We start from the raw sequence: 22,958 nt of genomic DNA on the forward strand, positions 1-22,958 counted from the left end.
AAGAAAAACAATCAATCAAAAAATCAATACGTACTTTTAAGTATACAGAAGCACCGCGATAAAGCGCCATTTTGTAGAGGAGCGTCCTCTCTTCTAGGCAAACAGCCACTGTGTAAACAGCCCCCTCTGCTCACACCCCCTCCGTCAGGCAGAGAGAGTGAGAGAGACGGAGAAAAGCAAACAAAACAAGCGCCACGCGGGAAGCATATCTTATAGCATTGAGGAGTTTTAGTTAATATGTAATACGTGCTCTGATTGGGTAGCTTCTAAGCCATCTGCCAATAGCGTCCCTTGTATGAAATCAACTAAGCAATCAAACTGAGGAAGCATGTAACCTAAATTAAAAGACCCATTGTCAGCAGAAAGCGTCGAACCAGCGAAAAATTAGTGATATATATTTAGATGTGCTTACATTTAAAATCCGCGATAGAGTGAATATATAATATATATATTAATTAAAGGGTTAAGTAAAAATAAAAAAAAAACACGTATTTAATATCACCTTGTAAGATGCTAGCAATGCATTGCTTGGTATTTGTGCCTGCTTATATAAACAAACTTTTTGAACTTTTTGTTGGTTTACCTCTTAACTTTCTGGTAAAATAGTCACAAGATTTACAACCATGCTGGGATGATTGGTTTCTAAATGGTAATTCAACTTGCTTGGTAGCAGGCACTCTGGTGCCAAAACTTTCATACACAGTATACACTGCCACCTCCCCTCACCATTGACTTCTGTCAACGTAAATCCAAAGTCCAAATAACTGTCATCATATTTTCGAAATTTGTGCTTCTTCACACTCTGGTTGACGTGGTCACACCGCTTATTACTGTTTAGTAAAAAAACGATCCACTTTATCTTATTATTATTACCATGCTTCTTTTAACTTCACCTGTCTTTATTACCATACTTCTTTTAACTTCACCTGTTTGTTGTCTGGTACAAATCTTATCATCGATATTTAACCCACTTCCTGATTTTCCTCATCTTGCACCCTCGTCCATGCTGGAAAAAATATTGTTCAATCTCAAGGACTCAGAAACCAGACACTCTGCAATATATACAATTATTTTACAGTCCCTCCATTTCAAAGATCCAAGAGGACACTGGGAAAATGATCTCTCAATCAATATATCAGAAAAGGAGTGGAAAATAGCAATGCAGAGAATTCACTCGAGCTCCATATGCGCAAAGCATACAATTATACAACTCACAATTATATATCGAGCACATCTGTCTCGTCTAAAACTCTCCAAAATGTTTCCAGGGCAGGATCAAACCTGCGAACGCTGCAATCAAGTCCCAGCCTCACTGGGTCACATGTTCTGGGCCTGCAGCAAATTAACCTCATTCTGGACCAAGATTTTTAATTACCTTTCAGACAGCCTTGGTGTCACAATCCCTCCTAATCCACTAACAGTTGTGTTTGGTGTTCTTCCAGATGGGTTTAAAGTGGAGAAGGACAAACAAATTGTGATTGCATTCACTACACTTTTGGCACGCAGACTTATTTTGCTAAACTGGAAGAATCCTAACTCTCCTCTTTTAAGTCAGTGGGAAAGCGATGTTTTATACTATTTGAAATTGGAAAAAATCAAATAGTTAGAGGATCTATACAGATGTTTTTCAAAACATGGCAGGATCTAATCAGTAATATTTTAGAATAAGCTCTTAAAGCACAGAGGAAGCAATTATTTTTGCATTTCTTTTTCTTCTCCATTCATCTCTATTGGCTTATCAAACTCCTCAATTTAGGTAAGTTTACAAGCCTTAAGTTTTAGTCCGTTGGCCTCTCTCTCTCTCTCTCTCTCAGGGGTGGGGGGCGACTTGTTCTTAATCCTACTTTTTGTAAAAATTGATTGATTTGTATGGAATGATAGCAATAAAATTAATAAAATAAAAAAAAAAAAGATTTAACCCATTGTGCAAATGACTTGAAATGTTGCACACTTACTCACTTCCGATGACAATACATGAATCAACAATCAGTTTCACTAATTGATCAATTAATCCATGTTAATTAAGAAATGAAATTTTCAGGAGTTTGCATGTTCTCCCCGTGTCTGCGTGGGTTTCCTCCCACAGTCCAAAGACATGCAGGTTAGGTGCATTGGCGACCCTAAATTGTCCCTGGTATGTGCTTGGTGCGGGTGTGTGTGTGTGCCCTGGCACCCTGCCCGAGGTTTGTTTCCTGCCTTGTGCCCTGTGTTGGCTGGGATTGGCTCCAGCAGACCCCCGTGACCCTGTAGTTAGGATATAGCGGGTGGGGAATGGATGGATGGATAATGACTGACTTACTGACTGACTGAAATTTTCATACAAAGAATAGTTCAAGATTTCACCAATGCGCTTGTAATGGATAGAAATATTAAAGGAAGTGGTAAAATATTGATTACAAAATTATACTAAAAAAATCTAAGTTGAAAATATATAAATAAAAAAATACTTTAAAAACCACTTATATTAAGTTAAAAAGTTTACTAAAAAGTAAAATTTAATTGTCTCAAACATCACTCGTAAAATAAAAGTGTGGGCAGTTTTAATCAATCATCATTCAAAAAAAAGTTCTTAAAATCCTAGCAAAAGCGCCGACCTTTTATTTTTTTATTTTTATAACCGACAGCTATTTATATACAAACACAAAGTACGTAGAAAGTTTGACAAACTACTAAAACAATTGAGAAACTTAATTATTGTACAGTGCCATCTAGTAACCATTTGTAGGGGCTTCCGCAAACAGTTTATTACTAAATGAGTTACTGGTTTGCACCAGGTCCGCCAGATGTCGCGTCCTATCACATTGAATTGAAAATCTAAATACAATGATGAAAATGCGACGCACGCACTTTGGGAAGCACTGCTCTAGACTGCTCTCAAGAAACTGACACGCAGACACAGACACACACCCATCAGCGAGATTTCGATGTTTTTGGTATTGGGGACTCTAAAATATCGAGATCCGTCGAAAACTGGAGATCGAAAATTTTTGATGAATCTAACGCTTTCGCTCCTCCCCCATAGACGACAGGTTACTTGGGGGAGGGCGCAAAGCAATAATCTTTGATGGTCAGTAAATTCATATTTTGAAGAAGAAGATAATCTACCGTCAATGGAAGGCATCACACATGTGCGTCAGTGGATCAACCTCTGGCTTCTTCTAAGGTATATATGACCACCCAGGGCAGAGAAGGGGCTCTGGTGCTAACCTTATCCTCTTCTGTTCCCTCCACAGTGCTGAGAAGATGCCCAAGTGAGGGCATGACTCTGCCCCTTTCCGGTCCCCCAGCTGTACAGGGTGCGCATAAAGTCCGTATACCCCTATCTTTTGGAGGATAAATCGCGCACTCGTCAGAGAACATAACCTTTTCCTTCTCAGCATTTGTTGGGAATTGGCGCAGCATCAGATCACAAGCTTCCTGATGTCTGTCCAAGTCGGCATCTGATAACTCATTAACGTGCAATTGAATGCCAACATTTCATTTGCAAGACCTGTGTGATGCGTTTTCGCATTGTCGATTCCGCTATTCCCAACTCAGCAGCATGTTTACAAATGGATTTCATTGGGGATCGTTGGACAGACTCTGCCACATCTGCACACGTTTCGTGCTTTGTGGATGATGGTCTTCCACTTCGTGGCACATCTCGGACGCTGCCCGTTGCAAAAGCCTTCTTCTCCCACTGCAACAACGTCCTCTTTGTCGGCAATGCCTTCCCAAAACGCACAACAAAGTCATCCATGACATTTTTGATCGATTTCCCAGTAACAGGCCGCTCATGAACCCACACAGTGGCCACCAAACGCTCCTCGATCGTGAAAACAATTGTGTCATCCATCGCTTTGTCTTGGAACGACAGCCATGTTGTTGCGCTTTCTTGTGTGGCAGCAGGTGGCAGCGCCAGACAGGATGTTGGAAACACACCTTGAAATACCGGGAAGACTTGGGCTGATGTCCACAGGAACCAGATTGTCATGGTTATTCCTGTAAATGCTCCTAAAGATAGGGGTATATGGACTTTGTGCGCACCCTGTATATCCCCAGAAGGAGGCGTCTCTCGATACAAGAGCTCCTAACTACAGTGACTAAAAGCAGGCTTTGAAAGCCAAGAGAGGTTCCACAGCTGAAAGAAACCCTGTTTTTGTTCACTTCTGGCACAATCAAGCGCATATTCATTTGATTAAATGGGGATAACCAGGTTTGCATCCCAACATTTGTACTTGTGGACCTGTTATACTTAAATAGATAGAGAAAGGAAATAGTTGATTTGCTGTGTCTTGGTTTAATGGACATCTAAGAGCCAGAGTACAATGTACATTCACCGAACACATTATTAGGAACACGTGCCCACCTGCTAATCCATGCAATGATCTAATCAACCAATCATGTGGCACATCAAACACCAAAATGGGGACAAAATAGGACGTCAGTGATTTCCACCGTGGGGTCACTGTCAGTGCCAGACGGGCTGGTTTGAAAATCTCTGGTATTGCCACACACAACAGTCTGTAGAGAGTTTACTCAGAAAGGTGCAAAGAAACATCCAGTGAGTGGCAGTTCTGTGGACGGAAACACCGTGTTGTACATTTTACTTTCACGTTTTAATAAAACTGGCAAGTCACTCGATTACCGAAGGCAGGCAGACTGGCACAGTGGCTACAACTTTGGATTTCAAACCCTGAGGTTGAGGATTCAGATCCTGCTATGGACACTGTGTGTCACATTGCCTTCGCTGCAATTGGAAAACCACAAGAAACGTAACCAATTGCAACCCAGATGGCGTAAGTTGCCTTGGATAAAGGTGTCCGCCAAGTAATAATAATGTAGGAAGTGCACCATAGGAGTTAAGGCTTGGCTTTGAACTTCAAAACCTGAGTCTGTGGGTTCAAATCCCACTTCTTAGGCCACTGTGTGATCATGAGCAAGTCACTTCTCCTGCCTGTGGAACGGCTGGAAAAACACAAGAACTCTTGGCAACTGCAATTCAGGTGTTGTAGGTCGCTTTGGATAAAGGCGTCAGCCAAATAAGAGCAACGCAGAAAGTGTGGCCTAACTTCAAACCCAGAGGTGGTGAGTTCAAAATGTATGTGTGGCCCTGAGCAGGTGACTTCATCTGCCTGTGCGCCAATTGGAAAAATAAAAGAAGTGGAGGTAATCGTATCTCAGATGTTGTAAATGGCCTTGGATTAAAGCATCAGCCAAATAATAAGCAATACTAACACTGCCAAGCAGCAAATTACACCAAAATAAAGATTAACACATTACAGAGCCTCCTGTCATTCAGGCGGTGTTGGGTGTGCAGTTGGACTGAAGACAAATGCACCCAATGCCACCTTCATAATCACGCAAATCCTTGGCACTTAATGTACTGTTATGTCCAGTCTTGATCTTTCTTTGATGGGCGGAGATTCTGAGAACTCTGCACACTCTTTACAAAAAGGGGTGTGTCCCTTAATGCAAATTAACTAAAGTTATGCTAATAGGGCATTATTTGCCACCGAAGGAGGAGCAGGAAGAGGTTGGGAGTATAAACTGGTACAGCGGGTTACCACACACACCATACAACGGACCATCCCAGATTAGGACCCGAGCGCAGTCGTGCAACAGGTGGCACCCCAGCACCTCGCCACCTCAAACGGAATAAAACAGTATTTAAATTTTTTTTTTTTTTATACAGAGGATAGAGTACTCCGGCTTGGAGGACTGGATGTAGATTAACATCATACCCAGGATGGTGCAATCGGGCAATTTAACTTGACACTAAAATGCCAATGCCTTTGGACTACTGAAGATATTTTCACAAGACATTGTTAGTATATGTGATATGCTACTGCACTCTCATGCTATATATTTTCTTAATTGTTACCATTGTCTCTCAAACGACTGTCGCCTTGTGGAAATCCTGACAAGCATAAAAGCCAGCTACCGAAGAAGACGACGAACCGCCTCAGGATCCCAGACTAGGACCCAAGCCCAGCCGTGCAACAGGTGGCACCCCAGCACCTCGCCACCTCAAACGGAATGAACAGTTTTTTTTTTTTTTTATACAGAGGATACAGTGCCCCCACTTGCAGGGCTGGATGCAGATTAACATCATACCCAGGACGGTGCAATTGCCCCCACAAAAAAACACCCAAAACTACTCAACCATACTGGAAAGCACGCCAAACAATCACAAATCCTCTGTCCAATTTCCTTTTTTCTTCTCCCAAACCATGTAAATATCTCACCACCTGACTTGGCAGCAATGCTGTGTGGCATCCTAACATGACTGGCATGTCTATGCTGGTGAAACTCATTTGTTTTTCAAACACATAAATTAACCAAGTTATTATGACATCCAAACAAATTCTGTCAATTATACTAGAAACAGATACAACTCCAGATAGACATTTAGGAGCTGGTCCCAAGTCTGGAAAAAACGAGGAGGGTTGGCATCAGGAAAGGTTTCCAGTCTGTAAATCTCTATTGAAGTCCAGTCAAAAATAAAAATACTGACCCTATTTAAAAAGGGGGATATCTATAGAAGAAGTACTAGAGACAGATACCTAAAGCCTGCAAACATGCTAATTTTCAGTTGAATCAACTTCAAGTAGCTGGGCAATGATACATTTTCCTAAAAATCATTTAAATCATAACATATTAATTTGGAGTAAAGTCAACCTAAAATAATTGAGTAATGGCAAAATACCCTTGAAATGTAAGTCATGTCACTTTATAACAGGGTAAGCGGTGGAGCCTATCCCAGTCAGCACAAGGCGCAAGGCAGGAACAAACCCTGGACAGGATGCCAGTCCCTCATCAGGTGGGCAAACACACCCACATGGGATAATTCAACTAACCTGCGTGTCTTAGGACAGTGGGAGAAAACCAGAGCACCCAGTGGAAATCCATGCAGACACGGAGAGAACATGCAAAATCCACACAGGGAGAACCCAGGATGTGAACCCTGGTCTCCTTACTGCAAGGCAGCATTGTGTCACTGTGCCATCCATTTGTGTAAGGGGTGATTTAATTTAAAACAATGAAAACCATTCATATTGTTTCAATGTAAATTATACTTGTTAACTGAAGTCACTTGTACTAGAAATGGATACATAAAGCCAATGTTAAGAAAGGGAAATTTAAGACAGATGAGTTAATGGCAACATAGCCCAAGAATAAGTGCCACACAATGCACGCCCTTATTTAATTTATTTTTTTATTTAATTCTTTAAGGTATTGACAGGAGAAGAACTTCAAACACAAGAATCGGACAATTTTAACTTGACAGTAAAATGCCAATGCCTTTGGACTACTGAAGATATTTTCGCTAGACATTATTAGTATATATGATATAATACTGTACTCTTACTATATGCTATATATGACTCTTAATTGTTACCATTGCCTCTCCAACGACTGTCGCCTCGTGGAAATCCTGACAAGTAAAATACGCCGGCTACCGAGGATGAAGAGGGTGTTTATGAGGAGGATGAGAAGGTGGGTGACGATGGTGTGGAGGATGTTCTCAACGCCTCCAACCCATTTTGTGTTATACGGTACAAGAGAGGGAGGAGGAGGAGGAGGAGGAGGAGGTGGTGGAGGGAGCGCAGGAAATGCAGTGCGGCTGCAAGGATGCACTGCGCGATGGAAAAAGGGAAAGAAACAGAGAAAAAGAGAGAGAAGCGGAGTGAAGGAGACACACACTCACCAGGTTTATGAATGTTAGAAACTTCCAGCTGCCCCCATAAGTTTGGTGAGCGGGCATATCGATGGCTTTGTAGTTGCACAGGATGGAGAAGTAGGCGAGAAGGATCGCTAGCCTAAGGACCTGGGAAGGGATGAGCGCCATATTTTCCTTTTTTTTTTTTTGGATGGACGGGACAGATAGGGTGTTGCTTGGGGTTTGAGCAGTGGTGAAGGAGAGCCCTCCCCTCCAAACGTAAACACGCCGCTTTGATTTCTCGCTAGCTGCTAACAGAGACCGTTGCTTGCAGATGAAAGAATAAACTCGAGCGTGAGGTAGCACGCAGGCGCACTGGCGTCGCTCGAACGATGGAACGGCGTTACCGTAGCAACAAGGAAACTGCGCGCTGGCTCTCGACTCGCCACTCACCCCATCCCATATTATGTGAATGGAGACACGTGACAGACGCGACGTCTTCGTCATCGAACCGGGAATAAAGTTTAAGGGCATATCATGGAGATGCATTTCTTTTTATCTTTCACATCATTTAAAGGAAATCAGAAGAAACTTCTCAAACTGTATAGCCCAGGTGAGACCCACAAAGTACTGCCAGGACAGGAAAATGCTTTACATTTTCATTTAATTTTTGGCACAAATAATCTTCCATATCTTATAGATAGACACATAGCACTTCGTTTGTCCATTTGGCTTTGTACAGAAGCTCAATAAATAAATAAATATGTTTATATTACCTCCCAAATACACAGCAGAATGACTGAAAAGAAAGGAAACTTCCAACTTGGCTGGAGATAAATGAGCAGTCAGAGTCTGAATGAAGCATTATCCATCCATCCATCATCCAACCCACTATATCCTAACTACAGGGTCACGGGGGTCCGCTGGAGCCAAACCCAGCCAGTACAGGGCGCAAGGCAGGAAACAAACCACCGCAGGGCACACACCAAGCACAATTTAGGATCGCCAATGCACCTAACCTGCATGTCTTTGGACTGTGGGAGGAAACTCACGCAGACACGGGGAGAACATGCAAACTCCATGCAGGGAGGACCCGGGAAGTGAACCCAGGTCTCCTAACTGCGAGGCAGCAGCGCTACCACTGCGCCACCGTGCTGCCCCATGAGGCATTATAAAGGCGATTTTTCTGTGTTGTTCCCAAAAAACAGAACCTGGGAAAGAACAGTTCATTGAATTAGTCCAGGAGTCCAATTAAAAACAGAAGCTGGTAGGAACAAAAACCAGCATCCACAGGAGGTCCCCAGGAGCGAGTCTGAGAACCCCTGCTCAATCATATAGTGCCTTTCAGCTCTCTGTCTATCAGTCTATTCATCTATTCATCTATTATATAGCACCTTTCATCTATCTATTTGTCCACCTATACAACAATGATGAATTACAAGCTTATAAAATATCAACATACTTCAATTACTTTTAAAAGCGAATCCTTTATTTAAAGACTATAAAATGGATATAGCTGTAACATAAAAGTATATTTCATATTGTTTCTTTCTGGTTCAAGACCCTGGACAGTAAACTAAATAACTGCTCTCTTGCTGTGGGAAACCAAGTATTCATAATGTATCTGCTCCATTTTTGTAAAAATTAAATCACATTTAGCTCCCAGTCTCACAAATATGACTCATTACGGGGTCTCTAATATAAACTTGGTTTTGGAGGTGTACATGAGGCAAACGTAGAAAGTTCAATTATTTTAAGAATTGTTTTAGCAGCTGGGCCCCGATTAGAAACGTGTTCTGCTCTTAAGGTGGATTTTGTTCTGACTGGTATTTACAGTTTGGTTGTTTGTTTATTTGTGTACCTTTATTCAGATTGAAGTCCTACTGACGAATCACCAAGTCATCATATGAACAGCAAATAATTTAAAAATCCAATGGCAAACATGTTTTCAATCTGGCGTCTGTTTCAAGATATTTTTACTTTTAAAGGTGTTATATAAAATATCAAATTCAAATTAGATTTTACCTTGGCTACTTTGGCCAACACTAACTTTAAACCTTGTTATAAAATTAAATAAAGCAATGGAATGGGTTTATGGGCGACTACCACGTTTTTACAAGGAATAACAAATACAATTAGACTTAGCAGCCCTTTGCTCCCCAGAATCGTGCCTTATCCTTTCAGGTTGTTGAGAATAAAAGCAACATGCCTGCCAAGACTCGGGGCAAAGCCTTCCGTAGGCACAGGTGCAGGTGGTATGCCAGTGCATGCCAATGCATTTTGCAGCCTAAACATCAGATACTGTACTATACTGCAGACAAACAGATTAGCGTGTAAATAGAAGATTCTTGGTTGGATTCATTATTTGTTCAGATACGCTTAATCCATTTCCCAGTCCTGGGTGGCTCGATTCTACCTTGGCAGCACTGAGCACACATTTTTCATTTAAAAATGCAGACATTAGTCTCCGTTTTCATCTTTCATCCAAACTACCCCAGCATTTTTTAAACCCACAGAGTCATATACTGTATTTCTGGAAACGCCGACACAGTGTTGTAGTGTGGATGGGTGACGAAGGAGAGCTCTGAAAACACAGATTCTAATCACACTCTGATTGGTTCACGCTCATGATGGCACCCTTTCCTGATTGGATCCCGCTCATTAGGTTTTCTCGACCGTTTTGCTTGCCTTATACTCGTGCGTTACTCTCAATAACAATTCCACCTCAATGTCAGTAGGAACACAACAACGTTTTGTTTGTTTGATTTGTATTTGCCATTGCTGTTCTCGGTGTGAAAGTCTGGCAAGGAGGACACTTTCTCATCCTGCTTCCATTGAGGCGAGAATGTCCAATGTAGGTGAATAGCTACGTCATTCGTGTTTTCCGTTGTTTAAGCGTGGGCAGAGAGAAGTGTGAGAATGCTAGAGTGGACGGAGGTCTTTTTCATTTAAAAACACCATTTTTAAATAAAAAAATCTAGTAGTGTGGATGTAGCTGTCTAATGCTGTACAGTTAATAAAGGAATTTAGTTTAAAACGTTCACAGTTTTGACTTGCATATGTTATATGTCGCACTTATTTATTACTTTGGGTAGAAGTACAAAAAGTTACCTTGAGGCAATAAAAGAGAACCTTACCGTTTATGGGAGAGGCTGCTGGGGAGGCCTTGCTGAGAAGGAAGCTGCCATCTTGTGGGTGGAGCTTGTTAGGTCAGGGAGCCAAACAGAAACAATGGCTACTTTGGGGTTTAAATAGGGGATTGTAGGCCTGTTCCAACTGCAAGAGTGGTGAAGAGGGGGGTGTTTGTAGGTTTAAGGGTAGTCAGGTGTGGACCCTCAAAGGACGGTTCTTGCTTTTGGCTGGGTGGTGAAAAAGAAAAGTGATATTACCCACCTTAAATAAGAGAAAAGATAATGTGTTTGTTGTGGGTTACTTTAGTTAGTTTTATTTGTGGGCTAGGGAATTGTGGGTAAGATGGTACATCCTGGTCTTATCCTATTGGTGGAAAGTAGCTAGAGAGGTATAAAGCCTGAATGTATGTGTGAAATCTGGAGGTTTTATGTTCTCCTTCTTCTCATGAAAGCTGGATGAAGGTTAGTTGTTTAAATAAATAAATAAATAAATAAATAAATAAATAAATAAATAAATAAATAAAACAACCCACGCAAGTTACCTTTTTTCTTTTTTTATTAGGCTTTTTATCTTTCTCTGTAGGTTTACTTAATGCAAAGATATATGTATTCCAATTATGATAGTTAATTGCATGGACAGATTTTTAGCAAGGACTTACTAGCTGGGCGGCACGGTGGTGCAGTGGGTAGCGCCGCTGCCTCGCAGTTAGGAGACCCCGGTTTGCTTCCCGGGGTCCTCCCTGCGTGGAGTTTGCATGCTGTCTGCGTGGGTTTCCTCCCACAGTCCAAAGACATGCAGGTTAGGTGGATTGGCGATTCTAAATTATCCCTCGTGTGTACTTGGTGTGTCTGTGTGTGTGTCCTGCGGTGGGTTGGCGCCCTGCCCGGGATTGGTTCCTGCCTTGCGCCCTGTGTTGGTTGGGATTGGCTCCAGCAGACCCCTGTGTTCGGATTCAACGGGTTGGAAGATGGATGGACTTACTGGCTTGATAAAATAAAATCATTTTTTGCATTGAAGTTGCCGGCCACCCTGTTCGCTGAATTATTTCCTGAAAATTTGCCATGAAGCCAGTTTAGATAAGCCTTTTTATTTTCCATGGAAAAAAATATATAAAAAAGGAATGAATATACTAAATGTTGTATTGTAATTATCATTAAATGTTCCCTTATTTAAAAGTAATTGAAATACATGTAGTACATTCAGCTACCCCATTAATGAAATGTGAATAGACTGCCACGATGCTTTGTGAGGCTAAAGAATCGCTCCGGTTTACTTAAGCGCGTTAAATGGATTCGTTACTTTAGGCCTCTGTGACCACCCCTAGACCCCACCCCACCACAAACACGCCCTCCACCCCACTATGAGCCTTTCTCGTCTTTGGGTACAGTAGACAAGAAGTCAGTGCCTATCAATATTTTATATACATTGTTAGAGTGGTGAATCAATTCATGTTTCACAAATGAAGTTGCTGAATGTTCTAAATGCTGTATTACAATTATCTTTAAATGTTCTCTTCTTTTTATCATTTTTTTATTTGGCCTTTAACCTTTTCATTAATAGCAACTTATAAATTCTGCTACTACGTAGAAAAATACATGCAATATTTTAAAACAAATCACAAGAAGCATACGTTATAGTTTTAAAAGACAAATCGGGTTGATGACTGTAGATCAAGTGAACAGAGAGCAATGGGGGGTCCAGTGGTTAAAGAATAACATACAGAATTCAAATAAACAGGACTAAGGGAAGCCAAACTCTTTACAGGTGCAGCAAAAATATAGAATATTTAACCTTAATACTTATTTTTAATTTTGCATTTGTTTTTTTGAATTTGTGTTGGATCAGGAGCCTCCAAAAGACCCATTGGTTGAGGTGATTTTCCTGATCCTGAAAAGGCACTTTAAAATATCAATTTTAAAGCTGTTATAATAATTAAAGAAAAATGAGAAATATGGCAGTTATTTCCTATTATGCTTAGTAAGAAAGGAAACCGCTCTTGTTTGCTACGATGAGTAATTAATAATTTTAATACAAAACAACAGCAAATGTGGGATCTCAGGTTCGGGAATGGAACTGGATTGGGGCAAAATGTATATTTAGTGGCACAGGTGATGTGTTTCAAATCTGTTGCTAGTACACCCATTAATTTAAAAAGAAGGGCTATGTAATTGAAAAAGCTGTCAGTTTTGTAAATGACTAACAATTAAGAATTATAAAAACACTGACCGTGGAAGTGATGCACCAAACAGAAGATGTATTGCATCATAGTGTCTCTGGAGTATCACAATTTTGAAATTAGTGTGAGGTTAAATGAAGGACTGTTCTTTAACAATTGAGTGTCAACGTTTTTCTTCAATTAAGATTTTTTTTTCTCAAATAGTTAGATACATTCTGACAGCTCTAATTTTTGTTGAAAATCTGTCCAGAAAAAGCTACGAGGGTTGATTGAAAAGTTGTGAGACTGTCCTTTCTTCCAGGAAGGTAGACACGACATCGACATGTCTGAGTTGGACCGCCGTATTCTTCAGCATTCGGTCACAGCGAATTGAAGTCCCTCATTCATGTCATCATGGAGGATGATGAAGACGTTCCTGTGAGAGTACAGCTAAGGTGTGTGATTGAATTTTGTTTTAAGCTTGGGGAAAAACATTAATGAAGCTCTCGAAATGTTACGACAAGCATATGCTGACGAAGCCATTAGCTGTAGTGCTGTATTTCGGTGGTGGAAACACTTGAAGGTCGGCAGCACTTAAGTGGATGATGAGGCGGGTTCGGGAAGGCCATCCACCATAGTTATGGATGTATGTCAACATTACCAAGGCTAGCAAACTGTTGAAAGATGACAGAAAGCCTACACGTCACAATCGAGGTTAAGCAATCAGGAATCCTCTTTGACATTTGAACAGTGTACTTGGTGCATAAATATGTAAATTGGTTCAGATAGTGTATTGCATGAATAGTGTGTATATGTGTATGTGTATGTATGTGTGATATACATATATATCTATATATGTATATATAATTCACTGAGGGCACGCAAGACACTGAGCGCAAGCAAGACAGAGCCCTGCCCGCCAACTCTAACCCTCCTACCGCGTCATGGGATACGCATGACAGAGCCACGCACGCTAACTGTAACCGTCCTCCCGAGTCCAGCGTCGCTCTTGAGGCACGCAACAACTCACCAAACACAGCCTCAGTCGCTTTCTTCTGTGCAAAAGTCCACATGCACCTCTGAGCCACGTTGACTTTACACCGCACGCAAGACAGAGAGCCACAATTGCCAACTCACAGAGCTCTGCCCACCAACTCTAACTAAGAGCAAGCAAGACAGAGAGCCCTGCCCACCAACTCTAAGACCATGGGATACGCACGCATTTAGTGTATAAATGGATATAAGTAATTGCATGTAAACGATTCGCCAAAATCTGTTGTATGTAAACAATACTGTTTAAAACATTATTGTTTTTCATCAGAAAACCCGGTTTCCACGTCTACCTGTATTAGTTTAAATGACACTTTTACCACTCACAATAGGGTGGATGTGCTGACTTATCATGTCGACTGGGCACCACAGTGAATGCGGCGTCTATCTATCTATGTCTATGTTTTCCGTAGCCTGCTACAGGAAGGTACTCTCTCGACCATTGGCATTGGTTTCTCTCCTTGCTATTTTCGTTATACTGCGACGGTGGTTTCCTAAGCCTTTGTTGTACTGAATTCCTTTCTCACCATTTTCCATTCCTATTCTTACACTGCCGTATGCTATGGCGGGCTTCGGCTAGTATATATGTGTATACATATACTAGGGGGCTTTGCTTGCCAATCCCTGGGCCTGCGCTATTCACTGGCCTTTTTGTGGTTCTGCCACTCGCGTATGGGGATGCGGATGTACAATGTAAACAGATTGTTATTTTCAAGTGAATTGTTACATATGCATAATAGAACTAAACATTTTACATTACAGTGAGTAATTAACCATAGTAAAAAATAGTAAAACCTAATAATTTGAGAGTAAATTATGTTTCATGTTGCGTTTAGTTATTTATTGCTTAATATGATTTCGTTCTGTTTGACTTTGAAATTAACATGCAAATGCTTTTTAAACTTACACTTTTACAGTAAAACTTCAGTAAAAACAATATTTTGAATTACATTTTTGTCAATATCACATTGAATTTTGATTCAGACTTTCATCGTGAAAATGCAACGTATACCTGCCCATGATTGAATTTCGCTTCTTTCTCTCTACTAAATAAAACAACTTTTTTGAATGTTTGGCCTTGAGATTTGTTAATTGTATTTGCTAAAGCTAATCTAATGGGAAACTGTTAACGTTTTAATACGAATGGCATATCAAGATCTCCTTTGTTGTCTAATGTTATCCCCTGAAGATGTACTACATTACCTTTCTTGGATACATCCTTCTTTCTGCAGTAATTCGTGTGGAGGAAGACCGGACGGTGTTAACATTTGTAGATATTCTTCGTGATATTGTAAGTTGATGTTTTCATCTTCCGCACCATCACCACCAACTGTCTGAGGATAGTCTATTGATTCTCATTTAAGCACTTTTTGGTGTTAATTCGTTTGACTTCCTCGTTTCTTGGTGCTAGGATTGCCCGTGTACTCATTTTTACTGTTGATAACCCTTTGTGATGAAATTCTTCAATAAAATTTGGACATAATACGTCTTCTTTAATTGGGAATTTAAAGTGAGGAAAACATTAAAAAAGAGCTGAGGGAGCAAGAACTGTGTCTGACAAAAGCATTCACGTGAAAGAGAGGTGAGAGTACCGTGTGCAAGGTTGAAAATGGTTGAGAGGAGGGCGTGACTTGAAAAAATCTCATTGCCAAATTCTCATTTCGCGGGACTTGAAACATTCTCTTGAATAAATTCTTGTCTCATCCCAGGATTTTTTTTTATATAATGGAGAGATATATACTGTATATAGTATGTGTATTGTTTTAATTGATTGCTAGCTTGTACAAATTTATTGGTTGCTTTTCCATCTGCGTCTTTTACTGTTTGTTCACACAGCATCAGTAGCAAGATTTGAACCTACAACCTCAGGGTTTAAAGTCCAAGGCCTTAACCACAAAAGGAATACATTATTTAAAAGAATTAAACATGCTTATTAAATATACTTGCCTGCTAGTTTTAGACTAACACATACAGAGTCAGGGTGACTTTTTACCTTTCTTATAATAATTCTCAGAAGAGACAGATTTTTCTCCTGCTGATTACAATGGTGACTTTTTTTTGGCTAAGCCAGACATACTGCAGTGACATCAAGCTGTTCGTTTAATTTCAGAGCACAGATGGAAAGAAAGGCCTGGCCCACTCTGTGAACCATTCAACAATTGATGGAAAGCAGCAAGGAGAAGCCCTTCGGACTGCTTGTAATCGCGTATACGTACGATGCGGACGGAACTGACTGCCGTCACTTGTGGAGCAACTGCTGACAAGACAGATTGGATGAACAGCTTTGTTTATCGCCTGTGCTCAGTTTAGAAACACTGAAGCTGGATGAAGACCACCTAGGTCCGTCCAGTAAGCCCTACCACCTTGGAATCAGTCAATGACTTTGTTTTTGATGTGAAAATCTCAAGTTCCAATACCATTTCAGCATTATAAAGTCATTTTCTTTTCAAACCGTCTTTTTGTTATACTGATGGTGCAGTCTACAATGGATTCAGAAAGTATTCAGAGCCCTTTCACTTTACACACAATTCTACTGTGTTTCTGCCTTATGCTAAAACCATTTGAATTAATCTCCACAAACCCCCCCCCATCAGGCAAAACTCAATATCCCATAATGAGCAAGTGAATACAGGATTTTACTGACTTGTGCAAATTTTATGAAAAATAAAACATTGACACCAGTATTCAGGCCCTCTAATCCAAGGGTCTCCAACTCCAGTCCTAGAGGGCCCCAATGGCTTCAGGTTTTCATTCTAACCCTTTTCTTAACTAGCGCATTGTTTTTGCTGCTAATTAACTCCGGTGCCATTCATTTTCATCGACTTGTTTTGTAAGATTTGTTTCCCTGAATGTCTTCATTGTTCCTCTGATTTGCTTCATTTCTTTCTTTGAACGGCACCCAAACAGAAATGAAGTGTGAAGTGAGTGAGCCAACAGAAGACCAATTAAGTCAGGGCCTCAAACGCCAACCAATTTCACTCCAACCAGTTTCTTCATTATGTGCAGAGTATCATCGTTAATTAAACCTGCTCTCATTGTGCAATGGCAGACATTTCTGAAATTGTTGATTTTCACTTTTCTAAGAGGAGTGTGAAAATGTTTTGGGGATCTGAGCAGATTCCTGAGAGCTTCACCTTTCTTTATTTTTAAATATTGTATGATGGTCACCGTTTGCTGGTCATGTTTAAGCTCATTTTGTATCTCATTATTGTTTGGCTGCTAATTAAGGAAAATGAAGCAGTTAAGGGGTCTGAGTCTTTAAGAGCAAGTCAAATAAAATGAATTCAAAAAAAGTTAATTAGGAACAAAAACAGGTCATTGATTAAGAAAAGGGTGAGAATGAAAACCTGCAGCCACAGGGACCCTCCAGGACTGGAGTTGGGGACCCCTGCTCTAATCAGTACATAGTTGAAGCATCTTTGGCAGTGATTAGTCAGGAGTCTTCTTTGGTATGACATGACCATCTTCATACACTTGGATATGGGGGTTGTCTACCATTCTTCTCTGCAGATCCTCTCAAGCTCCTTCAGGTTGGGCGCAGGTCTCAGATGTTAGATTGGGCTGAAGTTCAGGCTCTGGCTGGGCAACTCAAGGACATTCACAGAGTTGACTGTAAGCCATTCCTGTGTTGTCTTTCCTTTGTGTTTAGGGTCCTTGTCCTCTTAGAAGTGAACCTTCAGCCGAGTCTGAGGTCCAGAGCACGCTTTCTTTAAAGATATCTCTGGGCTTTATTCCGTTCAACTTTCCCTCAACCCTTCCTACTCTTCTAGTCCCTGCTGAAGAAAACCAACCCCATGTCATGATGCTGCCACCATGCTTTACTGTAAGAAAGGTGATAGAACAACAACAACATTTATTTCTATAGCACATTTTCATACAAATGGTGTACCTCAAAGTATTTTACAACATGAAGAAAGAAAAGTTTATAAAAAAAATTAAAATATCATTAGGCAATACTAAATAACAAAGAATAAAGTAAGGTCCAATGGCGGGAGGACAGAAAAAAAACTCCAGATGGTTGGAAAAAAATCTGCAGGGGTTCAAAGGCCACTAGACCACCAAGCCCCTAATGGGCATTCTACCCAACATAAATGATCTAAATCAATCCATGTGGTTATCGGGCATCATGTGAAAGACTTGGATGATGATGGTCATGTGCACATTTGAGGTACTTTGTGCAATTCATTAATGTAGGGACTGCATGGTGCCTTGATCAGGTGGTGGTTGGGCAGATCGCTACCACTTCTGGATACTGGAAGTAGCCTAAAAGTTGATAGAAATGTACATTTTGTACCTAATACTTGTATACAAAATTTGGTTGACCTAAGTGAAAGCATACTCAAGTGATCGTGTTCACACACACACACACACAATTCCAAAAATGGACTTTTTGGACTCTGGAAGGTCTAAAACGTCAAGATTCATCAAAATTTAGACATCAAATTTTTGGACAATTCCAGTACTTTCCCTATACTTTGTATATGAGAAATTCAGAGAGGTCTAAAACGTCAAGATTCATCAAAATCTCGATATTGAATTTTTGAATGATTCCAATACTTTCCCTATATTTTGTATATGAGAAAGTCGGAGAGGTCTAAAGCATCAAGATTTATCAAAACCTCAATGTTGAATTTTTGGACATTTCCAATACTTTCCCTATACTTTGTATACAAGAAAGTAAAAATTGGAAAAAAAAAGAACAGCAGAGAAAAGTAGGGATTAGTATGGAATACGGAGCCATGATAATTCAATGCATATATAGTTTATCAGATGATGAGTGTTGCTGGGTTTTCTCCCGACATGACGCTAATCTTGGTTTCATCAGACCAGAGAATCTCGTTGCTTATAGCCTAAGAGTCCTTTAGGTGCCCTTTTTGCAAACTCCAGGAGGAGTTCAATGTATCTTTTTGTATGGAGAGACTTCTGTCTGGCCAGTCTGCCATTAAGCCCAGATCAGTAAAGTGTTATAGTAGTGGTTGTCCTTCAGGGAATTTTCTTCCATCTCCACACAGGTTTTCTTATGCTTATGCCAGAATGACCATCGAGTTCTTGGTCACCTCTCTTATCAAGGCCATTCTCCCTGAATTGCTCGGTTTAGTTGATTGGTCATCTTTAGGAGAGTCCTGGTTATTCCAAACTTTTATTCCAAACTTACTCCATTTTAAGGGCTAAGAGGGTCACTGTACTCTTGGGAATCCTTCAATGCTGTAGGAATTGTTTTATAACCTTCCCCTGATCTTTTCCTCAAAACAATTTTGTCTCTAAGGTCTGCAGATAATTTACCATTTACCTCAGAATTCCAAGAATAACATCATACCTGAGTTAACTGCGTTCCAGTAAAACATTCAGAAGACCAATATGGATACATTCAGTTGTGCTTGCTCCATCACAATATAAATAGCAGTTGATAACAATGCATTAGGTGGTATTTTCCACATCGCCACCCCACAGCAACATGTCCACAGACAGAGGTTGAACAGTGCTCTGTGTACGAATGAGTTATAAATAGACAGAAGTGCAAAATAAATGGTCTACAGCTTTCACTTAAGTTTGTGTTGTATGTCACCATTTTGGATTGAGGTCATGATCTGAAGTCAGACAAACTCAATCTTGACAGACCAGCCCCCAAGTTTCCGACTTAAGGAGGAGCTTCAATTGAAAAATCCAACTAGGTTGGAAATTCTGACTTCCCTTGGTGTGTGTGTGTGTGTGTTCTCCCTGTGATGGACTGGCATCTATCCAGGGGCACTAGGATCCACACATAGACTACAGTGTAAGTGCCCCCTGCTAGCCTCGCCAACACCAACCATACAAAAATAGTTGCATGTCTGCTTTGTGCAGACACCATAACATATCGTCTAGGGGGTAGAGGAGTGAAAGCTTTTGATTCATCAAAAATCTCCGTCTCCGGTTTTCAATGGATCTCGACGTTTTAGGGTCTCTTGATTCTGAAAATATCGATATCTCGATGATGTGTGTGCGTGTCTGTCAGTTTCTTGAGGATGGTCTAGAGATAAAACAGCTGGACGGCAAAATACCAAACTGGAAACTTCACTCTATTATGAGATGACGATGTGCTGATTAGTTTTTTAGTCAAATCGTGTACAAAGAGGCACTCTAGAGGAACCCTCAAATGAATTTTTGATAACATCTTGAGAATTGTGGCAAATGTTGTAATTCTGTAATTAATTATGAAGTCGTCTTGTCAATTGCTGTTGTGACTTATTTTATGTTTGGAAAGATCAGCATCAGAGCGGTAAATAATTACTGAAATCTTATCGAATAGTTTGGATAACTTGGTTCCTGGGGCACAAAGCCTGCTGACGCTCATGTCCGAGTCACAACCGGACTGCTGCATATTTACATCATTAGTCACATATAATAAATTGATCATAATATAAAGTTACAGTACCACCTAAATCTCAAAATACCAATTTTAAAGAATAAAGCGTACAATGAAACCTAAAAGCACATGGGTGGTCCTGTCAGAAAACCATCTGAAGCTGCATTTCATTATCTGTGTTTGATTATTCCTAAAGAATGCAGAAGCAAATTCTATGACAGATTAATATTTTGACATAATATGGAAAAAAAAATCTCAAAAAGATGATAAGATTCTGGAATATTTGTCGGTTTAGCTGTGTGTTCTTTTCTGTAATAAATAGCTTTGCAATCAAAAAAAAAAAAGACTCCCATTAATCATCTTCCTCTAAGTTTCCTAAGTGGTTTAACACATTTCTGAAAACTGAACCTAAAGCTGTTAAGCTGGAGTGGTTGTCCTTTTTATTGTGATTGGCATCAAGGAAAAAAAAACCCTTGAAATCAAAGCAGTTTCATGTATTAAAATATGAATACAGTTCTGCGACACAGAATGAGCACTGTTCATAAAGTGTTGTTCCAGTGGCGTTAACACAGCCATAAACCTAAGAAGAACTCAAATGGATCCACAGAGACATGGGGTTTATAGACTTAAATATGCCAATTTAATATGTCATTAAATGCTGTAATGGAAAAAAGGAATTCCAACTTTTCAAGTTTTTTATTTTTTTAAGCCCATGGAATAATTATAGAAGCAGACTATTCATAGATCATTAAAAAAAAAGGATGCTCACCTTTTTGTAGGCAGCAGATCCTTGCGGTATTTTTAAAGGTGAAAGAGAAGAAATGAATTGGAGAAGTGCTTCAGATTTACATATTCTTGAGGATAATAGTAAAATATGTAAATGAATCAAATAATCTTAGTAAAGCAATCCATGACTTTGTGTTAACAACAAAAACTGAAAATAACTAAGACGTACAGTGCATCCAGAAAGTATTCACAGCGCATCACTTTTTCCACATTTTGTTATGTTACAGCCTTATTCCAAAATGGATTAAATTCATTTTTTTCCTCAGAATTCTACACACAACACCCCATAATGACAACGTGAAAAAAGTTTACTTGAGATTTTTGCAAATTTATTAAAAATAGAAACACTGAGAAATCCCATGTCCATAAGTATTCACAGCCTTTGCTCAATACTTTGTCGTTGCACCTTTGGCAGCAATTCCAGCCTCAAGTCTTTTTGAATATGATGCCACAAGCTTGGCACACCTATCCTTGGCCAGTTTCGCCCATTCCTCTTTGCAGCACCTCTCAAGCTCCATCAGGTTGGATGGGAAGCGTCGGTGCACAGCCATTTTAAGATCTCTCCAGAGATGTTCAATCAGATTGAAGTCTGGGCCACTCAAGGACATTCACAGAGTTGTCCTGAAGCCACTCCTTTGATATCTTGGCTGTGTGCTTAGGGTTGTTGTCCTGCTGAAAGATGAACCGTCGCCCCAGTCTGAGGTCAAGAGCGCTCTGGAGCAGGTTTTCATCCAGGATGTCTCTGTACATTGCTGCAGTCATCTTTCCCTTTATCCTGACTAGTCTCCCAGTTCCTGATGCTGCCACCACCATGCTTCACTGTAGGGATGGTATTGGCCTGGTGATGAGCGGTGCCTGGTTTCCTCCAAACGTGACGCCTGGCATTCACACCAAAGAGTTCAATCTTTGTCTCATCAAACCAGAGAATTTTGTTTCTCATGGTCTGAGAGTCCTTCAGGTGCCTTTTGGCAAACTCCAGGCGGGCTGCCATGTGCCTTTTACTAAGGAGTGGCTTCCGTCTGGCCACTCTACCATACAGGCCTGATTGGTGGATTGCTAGAGAGATGGTTGTCCTTCTGGAAGGTTCTCCTCTGAAAAAGAAAAGGGAACATTTTAAAAATAACGTAACATGACTGTCAATATACAGTATTTGTTTTGTGAGTGTTATTGAGTGTTGCTGTCATCAAGGATTTGATTATCATTATTTCTTTCAATCAGGTTCGTATTTGTAGGATGTGTTGTGTTCAAGTTACATTCTGTGTTTGTCAATCGTTGTAAAGATGACAGGTTTCATTCATCGATTCATTTCTTACTGCATCAATAAACAGCTCGTCTTCCTCTTTATCTGAGACCTGACACACTGCATGCACGGGTTTTTTTTTTTTACACTGTCTTCCTTTAGCGGGACATTGACTTTTTCCACCGTGTGCTTTGTTTCCGCAGTAGCTGCACTGATGAATATTATGAGGAAGAGGTGCCACCCGAGGAGTTTTAAGTCCTGCATCGTACTGCACAGCTACTTCATCATCATCATCAATATCATTCATCATTGGTGAGTACCCGTACATTTTACTGTATTTTAATGAAATAAAATTATTATGTACTTACTCTACTTATAACAAAGAAAACGACAGCGCATACCAAAGAAAACGCGCTTGCATGAATGACAGTATATATAGCGGTAACATCGGTATTTTACATTCTAGCACCGTGGGAAACATAGCAGTACAATACTGTACAGTATACGGGTTTACCTTTACATTCTGTTTTTAGGTAATGTATTAAGGTAATTTTTTAGGTAATGTATTAAGCTGAGTTTGCAACACAATTAAATTGCTTTGGGTGCATAC

General features: G+C 40.2%; 1 protein-coding gene and 1 long non-coding RNA gene across 4 annotated transcripts in view; one reads left to right on the forward strand and one right to left on the reverse strand.

Moving 5' to 3' along the window:
* Nucleotides 1–10,858, reverse strand: part of aig1 (androgen-induced 1 (H. sapiens)) — a 109,242-nt gene extending 98,384 nt beyond the window's left edge. Inside the window, exon 1 of one of the 3 annotated variants that reach the window (XM_039737986.1) lies at nt 7,691–8,246. In XM_039737986.1, the coding sequence (XP_039593920.1) occupies nt 7,691–8,191 (501 nt within the window). In that variant the 5' untranslated portion in view covers nt 8,192–8,246. Of the gene's footprint in view, nt 1–7,690; nt 8,251–10,779 lie in introns of those variants that run through there. The other 2 variants (XM_039737988.1, XM_039737987.1) reach the window with 2 other exon arrangements.
* Nucleotides 8,169–22,654, forward strand: LOC120516370. The gene is made up of 3 exons (XR_005630834.1): nt 8,169–8,255; nt 13,252–13,384; nt 22,552–22,654. It is a non-coding gene; the product is annotated as an uncharacterized LOC120516370 (long non-coding RNA).
* Nucleotides 22,655–22,958: the final 304 nt, after the last annotated feature.

This window comes from Polypterus senegalus, chromosome 16, assembly GCF_016835505.1.
Source record: "Polypterus senegalus isolate Bchr_013 chromosome 16, ASM1683550v1, whole genome shotgun sequence".
In the NCBI taxonomy this organism is placed as follows: domain Eukaryota; kingdom Metazoa; phylum Chordata; class Cladistia; order Polypteriformes; family Polypteridae; genus Polypterus; species Polypterus senegalus.